Source organism: Rutilus rutilus (assembly GCF_951802725.1).
Source record: "Rutilus rutilus genome assembly, chromosome: 1".
In the NCBI taxonomy this organism is placed as follows: Eukaryota; Metazoa; Chordata; class Actinopteri; order Cypriniformes; family Leuciscidae; genus Rutilus; species Rutilus rutilus.
Window position 1 is genome coordinate 69,090,108 of NC_140209.1, and position 12,556 is coordinate 69,102,663.

Genomic DNA, 12,556 nt, shown 5'->3' on the forward strand with positions numbered 1-12,556 from the left:
CGATGGATGCTGGCGTATGACGTAGCGCAGGAAGCGTCGTGACGTAGAACGAACGTGACAGCGGAGCCAGAGAGCAGAGCAAAACAAAACTCAACGTTCGTTCTACGCCACGACGCTTCCTACGCTACGTCCTACGTCATACGCCAGCATCCATCTCTGTTAACGCGCGCCGACTGCCACCGGAAGCCAGTTATTTTAGTTTATAAAGTTTTAAATATGTATATTTTTACGACAAAACCGCACGGATTACCCTCAGAAGGCCTTCGTTTATCCCCCTGGAGCCGGATGGATTATTTGAGAAGGATGCATGTACATTTTCGGACTTGAATCAGCTGGACCCCATTGCTTCACATTATAACCACTGAAAGATCTAAGACATTTTCCAAAATAACTGAAAATGTGTTCGTCTGAAAAAAGATTGACGTATGCATCTCGAACGGCTTTAGGGTGAGTAAATCATGGCTTAAATATCATTTTTGGGCGAACTATCCCTTTAATAGACAAGTTTTTGTCAAATATTGATTGTTTATTGCTGAATTAGTAGAACGCAATTATATTTGGAACATTAGAATATAGCCTATTAATCCATAAAGAATCCAACGATATAAGATAGTGGCATGACAACCCCATTCTTATGTAATATCTTAAAAAAATATTGAATTTCTAGTCCACACCTCCATTGTGTAGTAGAATTGTAAAGTCCATTAACATATATTTTAACCTAATAGTGGTTCGCTCGATGGTGTGTTAAGCCCCCAATGGCTCCTTAGAGGCAGCTAACCCTACCCTCAACCTTATTTTAATTCCAAAGGCCAAGGGAACTTTATCAGGATGCATAGTATTCTGGATCCATGAAGTAACTGGCCTTTAAAAATAAAAATCTGCCTGCCTCTATGGGAATTTAACATAGGGGTGTCCAGACTTATGCACCCTGTATTTTAAGGAAGAACATTTATTTATTTATGATACATTATTCATTCACAAAGAAAATTGGTGTCCTTAAAGTTTGGATTTTTCCTAATTTTTTTAATTAAGGCATTAAGTTCAATTTCCAAAAGATGATTTTTTATTCCTCTTTTTAGTCAGCTTTAGCATGGATGTCTAAACTTATGCATAGCACTGTATGTTAAAAGAATTATAAGTGTTTAAATTGATCAACCAGAAAGCTAAAAATTACTCATGGGGGTTTTATTTACAAATGTCTATATGGAGAAGACATAATTGGCAAAAGTATGAGGATTATTGTTAATAATATGGAAATTTGACATATACACACTGCTGTGATTGTTCTGTTATGTTTACATTGCTTGCTCAGTTGGTAAACAAAGGTGTCTTTATTAAATCCTAAAGTGAAGTGCTAGGCTATTATTTTTCTCATCGTATCAAAAAACATTCCCAAGCCTTTTCCCCCCAAAAAACTATGCATTTAGTTTAGAAAATGACAAAACATAAAAAAATTCTAAATTCTTTTGCACGGTGAATCGTGATTCAGTTTAACACAGTGGAGATATAAACTGGTCAAGTTGTGAAATGAGCAAACCTGCAGTACTTTCACAAGGAAATGTTTTAGTTCTATTCTACAGGCTTTCCATAACAATTAAAATGTTCACATTTTAATGACATTTATTTAGTGGATAAAATAATGTAGTAATTTGCACATTTACTGTTAATATCAAAGATAAAAGTAAATCATGAGAGTAGTTTAATTTTGAATAATAATAAAAAAAAGAGCAACTGATTCTGTGTTGAAGTTTTATTCACAAACAAGAAGTAATGACATATATGTCATATATTTAGCAAAAACACATTTATTTAAACATGGGATCCCAGAGAAATCAAGGTTTGGTCTGCTCATGCAATCCCAGTGAGACCAGCCTTTGCAACTGACACATTCAATCAAATATTCAAATAAAAAAATATATAATAAAATGATATGTACAACAAACCTGTATTATTAAAACTGTATACACTGTCATGTTCAAAACAAAGTGAAAAATAAGTGTCTGGTGTATAGGGATATTTATTGGCACAAGTCATCTTACTTGGAAAAGAATCAAGGTTATATTATACATTATATTTGTTTATTACATGCTTCATCATGGCCCATTAAGATAATACAAATATTTAAAGTACATTAATATGTTTTCATGCTTGTGTGCAATTTTGGAAACATACACTGACACAGTGAAACCAAAAACACCCAATGACTGTAAAGACGCCATTTCGGAGGATAGAAAATAAGCAATCTCTTCACATGTGACAGTAAGTTCGTTAAACTTTTCATAGCTGTAATATCAATAGAGTATTTGCGTCTAAACAGACATTATGATGAACTCAAACTCAAACACATGATAAAGTTGAGAGTTACTTTCGTGATACACGTCTACTGTAACACTCATTAAATGGCCGAAAATGGTTAAACTTACACTTATTTTTTTATTTAACAGGATCATTTTAATTTAATGTTGAAATCTTTAGTTGACTTTAAACTATTTAATTATTTAAATAATCTATATTGTAATGTGTGTTCAGTAAGACTGGGGAAAGGAAGTGTAGTCGCAGGATAATCACATACACACGTAAAAATAACATCATATTTGCTTAATGCGAGATGAAAACACCTACAAGAGTTCAGCAGTGTCATTAAAGTGAAGATGAATCCAGTGTTTAAACGAGGATGCTGTGTTTGAAAGTGTGGCCGACATGTTGCTCTACAAACCAACATTATTTACACTAACTGTAGAAAGACTGTTGATGTTAAGTTAAAGTAAAATAAATGCCATTTAAATAAAATGTGTCAAAATTCAGTTGTGTTTTCTGTGTCCACATACAGGTCTGAAATCAAGTATCTCATCAAGGAGGAAGAGAAGGAGCAAACTTCCTGTAAAATGAGAGAGAGGAGGAGAACCGGACCTGTAAAATGAGTGTGTGTGAGGAGAGAGAGGAGGAGGCGTCTGTTCACACTCAGAGGGGAGCATCTCCAGGATTCAGTTGTGTGTCCATGAAGAGTAACATCTCCATGATTCAGCCCCCTAATCTCAGTAATGGACCATCTCCAGTATTCAGCTGTGTGTCTATGAAGAGTAACAACTCCATGCGTAATCCCCCTGATCTCAGTGATGGACCATCTTCAGGATTCAGCTGTGTGTCTATGAAGAGTAGCAACTCCATGTTTCAGCCTCCTAATCTCAGTGATGGACCATCTTCAGGATTCAGCTGTGTGTCTATGAAGAGTAACAACTCCATGTTTCAGCCTCCTAATCTCAGTGATGGGCCATCTTCAGGATTCAGTTGTGTGTCTATGAAGAGTAACAACTCCATGTTTCAGCCCCCTAATCTCAGTGATGGACCGGCTGTGACCTCTAGCCCTGTGTGAGTATCATGAAGTTGGATGTGAAATTTTTTAACGTGATGATTCACTCACTGATGTTCTTTTCTCTGAATATGAATATCTTAATAATGGGGCTGTCAATCGATTAAAGTCGGTGGACAATGTGGTGAACAATGAATCCGTACAAGTTAATTCACAGAAAAAAAAAAAGTTTGCCGTGGTAATCTTTAATCAAAATCTGAAAAGTTATTTCCGGTCTGGAATGGCGTTCCTTTTCTGATGACGCCAGTTTGACGGCTTGGGTTGAAAACGTTAAACCACTCCCCTCAAACTGTCAGTCTGCTATGAGCGAGAGATGGAGAGGAGGAGCGTTAAAGTAAAACCCTGCTCTCTATTCAATATTCCGATTCGGTCACAAATATTCGGCACAAATCTGCACTTCTATATGTCTTCCCAATTTGGTCTGTCAAACATCTCCCTGAAGCCATATCTCTCTTCCTCTGGTATCTTGTAACAAAGACACACACACACAAACACACACACACACGCACAGTTTCTTCCTCAAACTGCAGCCATGTAAGAAATAGTATTTGATTAATTCATGAACAAATAAATGCCACATTGTTTTTACGGAAATATGAAACAAATAACACATAAGACTATATATATCAGACAGACTGAGTGAAAAAAAAAAAATGAATACAATAGTTATAGATATTTTCAAGTCATTTTCATTTATATAGCGCTTTTAACAATGTAGATTGTCTCAAAGCAGCTTTACAGAGATAAATGTATAATTTAACGTAAGATTGTTTTGGCTTTATAGCGGTTCTTTAATAAAGTTATTTTCCAGCTAAAGTTAGTTTTGATTGATTCGCTTCCGTCGCAACGATCATTTGTTTTTAAATTAGGGCCGCCAAGACGACACCATTCCCTCTACACAGACTTTAAACGCGAACCTGTGAGAAACGCTGATGGCGTTCAGATGCGCATTAAGAACGGGTTCTATAGTTATGTGCGTTTGAATATATGTGTGCAGGTTTGGAATTCCCTGCAAACCAAGCCTAAACAAATTACTGGTGTTTCCTTATAGTTTTGATTCAGAATTTTATTTTATTTTATCAATTCGGGGTAGATACGCAAATTGAGTTTTCCCGACGACGCGTTATCTGTAGAGTGGGAAAGGGATCCTCCATAGGGAGAGACTAGTTGGCACTTCAGCACTGCGTTGACATCGGGTCCAGGGGAAGGTCCTTCATCAGATCTGGAAACGGCCTGGATCCGGCAGGCTGCGGGAAAACCTTGGGATAAACAAAGACACTAAAATTAGCGTAGATGCCATTCTTCTCATGATGTAACAAGTACATCAGGATTTATGGGAAGTGTTCCCGGTTCCAGCTGACCTAATCTATGCAGCCTAATATTGAATTATAGAAGTCTATAATGTATTATGTGAACGCTATGTCAAAGAGATGTGTCTTTAATCTAGATTTGAACTGACAGAGTGTGTCTGCTTCCCGGACAATGGTAGGAAGGCTGTTCCAGAGTTTTGGTGCTAAATAGGAAAAGGATCTACCGCCAGCAGTTGATTTTGATATTCTAGGTATTATCAACTGGCCGGAATTTTGAGATCGCAATAGACGTGAAGGAGTATAATGCGTTAAGAGCTCGCTCAAGTACTGCGGAGCTAAACCATTTAGTGCTTTGTAAGTAATCAGCAATATTTTAAAATTGATGCGATGTTTAATAGGGAGCCAGTGCAGTTTTGACAGAACCGGGCTAATATGGTCATACTTCCTGGTTCTGGTAAGAACTCGAGCTGCTGCGTTTTGAACTAGCTGTAGTTTGTTTATTAAGCGTGCAGGGCAACCACCCAGTAGAGCATTACAATAATCTAGCCTTGAGGTCATGAACGCATGGACTAATTGTTCCGCATTTGTCAATGAGAGCATTTGACGTAATTTAGATATATTTTTAAGATGGAAAAATGCGGTTTTACAGATACTAGACACGTGACTTTCAAATGAAAGATTGGTATCAAAGAGCACACCCAGGTTCCTAACCGACGACGAAGACTTGACAGCAGCCATCAAGTGTTAGACAGTATTCTAGGTTATTACGTGAGGAAGTTTTTTGTCCAATAATTAGAATCTCTGTTTTTTCAGAATTTAGAAGTAGGAAATTACGAGTCATCCAATTTTTTATATCAGCTATGCATTCTGTTAATTTAGTGAATTGGTAAGTTTCGTTAGGTTTTGAAGAAATATAGAGCTGAGTATCGTCGGCATAACAGTGGAAGCTAATTCCATGTTTCCTAATGATATCTCCTAATGGTAGCATGTACAGAGTGAACAGCAGCGGTCCTAGTACTGAGCCCTGTGGTACGCCATACTGAACTTGTGATTGATAAGACATCTCTTCATTTACTGCTACAAACTGATAACGGTCAGATAAGTATGATTTAAACCATGCTAGTGCAATTCCACTAATGCCAACATAGTTTTCTAGTCTATTTAAAAGAATGTTGTGGTCAATGGTGTCAAACGCAGCACTAAGATCGAGTAACACTAAGGCCATCCTTAAAAATATTTTGGTTTGCAGTAACAGCAAAAAAAAAGAAAAAAAGGGTCGGTAGGTCGGTCTATATTTTTTTATATATATAAAAAATAATATAAAAACGTATATATTTTTTCATTTAAAAAAAAAAAATCAGGGTCGGTGGGGGGGTGGGATGACATTTTTCACCGATGTCTAAGGGCTGTTTACACCAGGCCACTTCATGCGTTTTCTCAGATCGGATTGCAATCTGATTAATCAAAACGATTCCATTTACACCTGGTTACATAGGCTAAATGTGTGTTGTTTTTTTGCGGATATAAATCCGATCTTCAATTACCGCTATAGCCTATGTAGATTTAATGGAGTGCACGTCACCGAAAGCAACAGTTATGACTACATTATTTTATTGATCATCAGCTAAAATGTCTGAATCAAAGCCCGCAATAAGAGAAAGCGGAAACAGCCCTGGTAAGATCATTTCGTTTCTTTACATTTAATGATGATGATTGTGTGTTAAGCGTCAGCGACTTACTTTCACTTTGATTTGCGATAGTTTGCACGTTGATGCTCAGCTTCTCATCTGCGGCAATGCGTGTTGCAGTAGCGTCGTCATATCTGACTAAAACATGACATATAGCCTATAACACGCTCTCGCATGTTTATTTTTTAATAAACCATATTCAACAACATATAAAAATGAAATAATCTTTAGAGTAAAGCCGCAGCCATCATTACCAAGCGCGAACCATTGACAGTGAATTAGTGATGTTACGTTCGTGAACGAATCGTTCTTTTTGAACGAATCCTTTAGGTGAACGAATCATTCTCGTTCACGTAATCAATTGACTCATATTTCTCGTTCACTGAAATCCCTCCCTCCACAGCAGCGCGGCGCTATTAGCAGCGCATGCGCAGCTCAGTGAACCGGTGTTTTCAACCTGTCAAAGAATGAACCTCGAGCCAATAGCCTTCGAGTATGAGATGTGACGGAGCATGTGATTTGTTGGATGTAGTGAACGAATACGCCCTTCACTGACTGACCGAGTTGCTTTTGAGTCTGAACCATAGGTCTGAACGAGAGAGAGATCTTATCGTTTGTGTACGAGTTGAACGAACTGGTATGTCGTTCATGAACGAAAATAACCAGTTGTTTGAACGATAATGATGGCGAACCTATAGAGCTAGGTTTGTGTAGTTAGCATGTTTGCATCAAATAATCAAATTTACACTTTACCATTGTAATGAAAACAGGTTAATAACGCAATATATTGGTTAAATATAACAAAGACAAATTAACATCGTCATTTTTTACTTGGTTTGAGTTAAGGGGGGCGCACTTGACTGTTTACTTGATTTAAATTTACACTTCTCGTTACCTGCTTTTCTTATATTTTGGTTGTGTGTTTTAGTCTTAGTTTTGTGGTATTTTGCACTTTGAACAATTTACTTGACTACTTGTGTTCATTTTGTATTATCAAAATGAATTCATTACGTTTTATTCATGTATGCACTTCTCTAAAAACTAAAACAAACCAAAAAAATATGACAGTATTATAGGTCTCATAACGTCAGCAAATAGCATTTCAGTTCGGGCTGTGAAGGGGCATGTATTTGGTTGGATCTACTGAACGAATTTGCCTATCACTGCTGAGATCGCTCTGTTTTGAGTCTGAACGAGAGGGAGAGATCTCGTTCGTGAACGAATTGAACTGGTACTTTCGTTCGTGAATGAGAGTACTGGGTAGATCGGTCATTTAGCATGTGATTTAATCTCATTCAAAGCGCAGTTATAGGTGTGCACATATAATTGTTTATATTCATATTCAACATACAGAACATCAACGTTTAATATAATCCCAGATTTATGAATGTGTATGTCTGACTAAATAATTAAAATGTTAATATTATGCAAGAAAACCTTGGTTTGGTCATCTGAACCACTTATTTAGACTTATGTTATTCATTTAGTAAATAAGGCACACATTTTAACAAAGCCAAATCACTTTTTTTTTGTAACAAGTAAATACGTTCATTAAAACATAACATAAAATACACTCTTTTTCGCCACCTGCTGCAGTATATATCTAATATGAAGAAATTATCACTGAACGAATCAGTGAACGAGTCTGAACGAATCATTTTGGTGAACGAACTGAAAATGAACGAGTCTCTGAAAAGAATCAAACTTTCCACCACTACAGTGAATGAAACGAAGCAAACTTAGCTTACAGGCTGTAGTGTGACATGCGTTAACGGTTAACCAATGGTAAACATAATCATAGATGACGCGCCACGGGTTTTTATTTAAAAGAAAGAACGTAGCTTATGTTTGTATGTAGGTCTAGGCAATTTATATTCACAATACTTAATAACTAATATTATTTTATTGCATTTGTATTAGTTGTTTGAAGAGTTTAAAAAAAATCGGCCGGTCTTAACGCAAGTTTACAACCGGCAAGTCGGTCGGACTGAAAGGGAAAAAAAAAAAATAATCGGGTCGGTACTAAATTGACAGGGTCGGTCGGGTTACGGCAAACAAGAATATTTTTAAGGATGGCCTAATAGAGAGACACAACCACGATCGGATGATAAGAGCAAATCATTTGTTACTCTAACGAGAGCAGTCTCAGTACTATGGTATGGTCTAAATCTGGACTGAAAATCCTCGCAGATATCATTTCTTTCTAGAAAGGAACATAGTTGTGAAGATACTGCCTTTTCTAGTATCTTTGACAGACAAGGTAGATTCGAGATCGGCCTGTAATTGACTAATTCTGAAGGATCAAGTTGCATTTTTTTAACAAGTGGTTTAATCATAGCCAGCTTAGTTTTTTGGTACGTATCCTAGAGACAAAGAGGAATTAATGATATTAAGAAGAGGATCTATGACCTCTGGAAGCATCTCTTTCATTAGCTTAGTCGGTATAGGGTCTAACATACATGTTGTAGATTTAGATGATTTAACGAGTTTAGTAAATATTTCAGTCTATTTGTATTCATAAAGGACCAAATTAAACAAATTAGAATAATAATACATATAAAAATAATTCAAAACACTATGCCCTCGTTGCCTTAATAAAGTTTATATACGATAGCTACTGATTTAAAATCACAGAATAATTTCTCTAATGAAACACAACCATTTGTATCTATTTATTCCATCTTTAACTCGGCATTACAGTTTAAATTACATTCAATACAAGATTAATACATGCATGTTAAAAACATCCAGTTCTGCGCATGCACGTCGAACATCAACTAAGTATTTTATTTATCAAGTACGTAATTGCGCTAATGGCTGCAGCAAGGACAGTCTCAACAAATGAGCGTAACAACACAGAAAAAACTCACTAAATGTTATAAGTAACATAACACGACTAAGGGAGCTGGTCTACTGAATATTATCACGATTGCAAATACAAATATTAAATTGAATTTATAGTTTAATAAACAAGTAGTTAATATGTAGTTACTTACATTTTAGACACAATATTGACTCTTTTTGTTACAAAAAAAAGCAACACTTCAGTGCAGTATTTTGTTATTGAATGGTACAGCATTTTGAACGAATCGTTTTAATGAATGACTCAATGACTAATTTATTAAGACGGTTACTTGTCGCCACCTATTGGTGGTTTAGTTTCATGTTTAAAAGTATCATTGATTTTATTTTTTATTTTTTTACATTTGTTTAAACATCAATCACATAACATTATTTATTACAGTTGTAATTTTGCAGTGCAAATTATTTAATTCGATTAATTACAGCCCTCATCATTAAAACTGAAATTATTGATCAAATTTAAGAATGTGACATGAAAGATGACGCATATATTTAAAAAGATTTAAAAAAAATTGGCCTTTATAAAGGTAAATAACGCCCAGTGGTAAATATCACAAAAATGCAGATTTAAGTACATGTAAAAGCTGATAGAACACTGATGAGAATATTGTTCCAGAATAAATTATATTTACTTATGACAGCCACCATTTAAATGTTTATATATAAAAAAAGAGTAGAAACATAATTATGTAATTACAAATGTATTATAACGTTATTATAAAAACTTCCTTATGTGTAATTTAAGTGTAAGTATCTTAAGCCTACAAATAAATATTTTTTAACCTTTAATTTTACAATGATGTACCAACTGGGGTTCCTTATAGTTTACAGCATTAGTTAAAAGATATTTTTTTCTTTGAAGAAATTTGCTATGTACCTGATAGGCCCCAAGTTAACCAATATTGAATTAAATTAGGAAATGTGTGTCAATGTCCAGCCCAGTGTCAATAAATTATTTTTTTACTTGAAGCAAATATCTTTTTTCCTTTATTTTCTTGTCAGAATTCATCAGAATGCTTCATTTTGCCTACATGTTAAAATCACAAAAGTTTTCTCATGGGGGCCAATGCCCCCAGACCCCGCTACAACAGTTTACTTCATAAACATGCAACCTTTTTCACCACTTGTGAGTTTGCAGGTCTGTGTTTACCATGTTTTCATTTTGAGTTTCACTTGTGCTGAAAGTTCCTGCTATGTATGCGCTTGCTTTACCCAGATAATCACCTTGTGAATTCACTAGTAACAGCCTCACAGAGCATCCAGGCAGACGCGGAGAGCAAGTGCTTAATCTCAGTCCGAAAGACTCTTTTTCAGTGTTTTTTTCAGTTTTTAACAGTATCTTCCATATTATTTTGGTTTAATAACTGTGACCATTTAATTGCGGTAAATTGTGAAATTGGGTAATCACGACATCCCTACTCTTGTCTACTGATTGGTCAGTTTAAACTTAAAATGTTTTGTCACATAGTTAGGAAAGGGATCAAGGAAAACAGTAATCTGTGTCTGCTTCATTAAATTAACATTTATTAGTTTATATTATAATATATAAACCTCTGTTTTCTTTACATGTAATACAAGTACTGCTCTATAAACCAGTATTGGTGTTAATTTATTGGAGCACACAGATAATCTTCAAAGAAACAGTCTGAAATATTTCTCCCAGTATCTTCAACAGGAAGAGAAAGAGAGCAGCATCTCCTCTACAGCCCCCTGATCTCAGTGATGAAGCAGCGCCCAGCGACCGTCTGTGAGTATATTCATGTAGAGTGAGACATTCAACACAAGAACACAGAGTGTACACAAACAACAAGAGGAACATTATTACATTTTTATTTTATTTCAGCAATAAAGTTCTTTAAACAGAAAACATCAAATACAACAGAAACTGAAATTGTGATGTAAAGAAAGAGTCTTTAAAGGAACACTCCACCTCTGGAAAGATGAATGTGTATTTAAAATAGGTCATTTATGTAGAAGAAATGTGAAATTATTTTTGAATTTGGAGCTTTCTAGACTGAGAAAAGCCAGAAAATGTATTTTTGGCTTATGTGGATGAACGACAACAACTCCCAGAATGCACTTGCTTCACTGCCCTACGAGGCCACTCCCAAGCCACGCCTACCGGTAAGAGAGCGCAGTTGAAAACAACAAGGCTAGGCTACGAATGAGTCTCCGTGACGAGTTTGCCCGGGATTTCGAGATCGCCCAAAATGTCCGGGATTCAGCTTTTGCGTTCTACAGTCGCCATTCATTATGTTTACTGTGGCGAGCAGGACGAGGCTGAGGGGCGTGGGAGAACGGCGCAAGGCCGGTGGCGTGATTACTGATGAGCGAGACCTGTGAGACGCACCGGTCTTGCATCTCACGGAGGTGCGGGAATTTTCTTAGCAATGTTAAAACGCACATCAACCGATCACTTGTTTAGCGTTCATGTAAACACTACATTCAGATTCACCAATCGGAATGAATTCAGATAGATTGAAACAAAAGGTGAGCATGTAAACAATGAATGGCGACTGCAGAAAGCAAACGCCGAATCCTGGACATTTTGGACGATCTCGACGGCCGGACATGTCCGGGAAAAAGTGTATGGTAACCCCTGCTACTCAGCTTTCTTTGTCCATGTTTTGTGCAGGTTTCTGCCGGTGAAATCAAATGCACTGGCACTGATCTGTGATAGGTCTGTTAGCGCATTAGGTCCAACCCCCTATGGGCGGGTTTGAAAGGGTGGGAACTAGTGCTTGTAGTCTTAACAGAAATCCCCCCCTTTTACACTTCCTCCTACAATGACGCAAAATGACGATTTTTGCGTCATTGTAGGAGGAAGTGTAAAGAGGTAAATACAGATTTCTCTCGTCTCAGGGGAAAATGAGAAAATGTTGCACGACCATTCAATAGTATGACTGGGTTTCTAACATTGCAAAGCTTAATGCAAATGGGTGGAGTGTTCCTTTAAAACTTCAGCCCTAACCCGGCCCTGGCCCGTGGTGTTCAAGCCCTACCCGGCCCCAGCCCGACAACGGCTGCAATTTCTCAACCCGAAACCGAACCGACCCGAGACCAACATCAATATCACTTAAAGCTCTTTCTGACGCGTGCTCTCTGATGTGCACTCTCTGATGCGCGCTGTCTCTGCTACACGCAAACACAAGCACGTTACACACTACTAAAAGGTAAACTTTTATTATAGGCCTGAAACATCATGCACACAAATATTGAACAGACTGTCCATTAGAGAGAAGCATAAGCATGCAGTAGAGAATATAGCGCTACGGGATCCAACCGCAAAAATAAGTAAATAAACGGCCTACCTTTCTTTGCTT

General features: G+C 36.7%; 1 protein-coding gene across 1 annotated transcript in view; it reads left to right on the forward strand.

Moving 5' to 3' along the window:
- Positions 1 to 12,556, forward strand: part of LOC311295271 (NACHT, LRR and PYD domains-containing protein 12-like) — a 60,918-nt gene that overhangs the window by 1,850 nt on the left and 46,512 nt on the right. Inside the window, exons 2-3 of the mRNA XM_084416557.1 lie at positions 2,834 to 3,372; positions 10,897 to 10,980. Coding sequence (XP_084272683.1) covers positions 2,921 to 3,372; positions 10,897 to 10,980 — 536 coding nt within the window. The 5' untranslated portion in view covers positions 2,834 to 2,920. The remainder of the gene's footprint in view (positions 1 to 2,833; positions 3,373 to 10,896; positions 10,981 to 12,556) is intronic.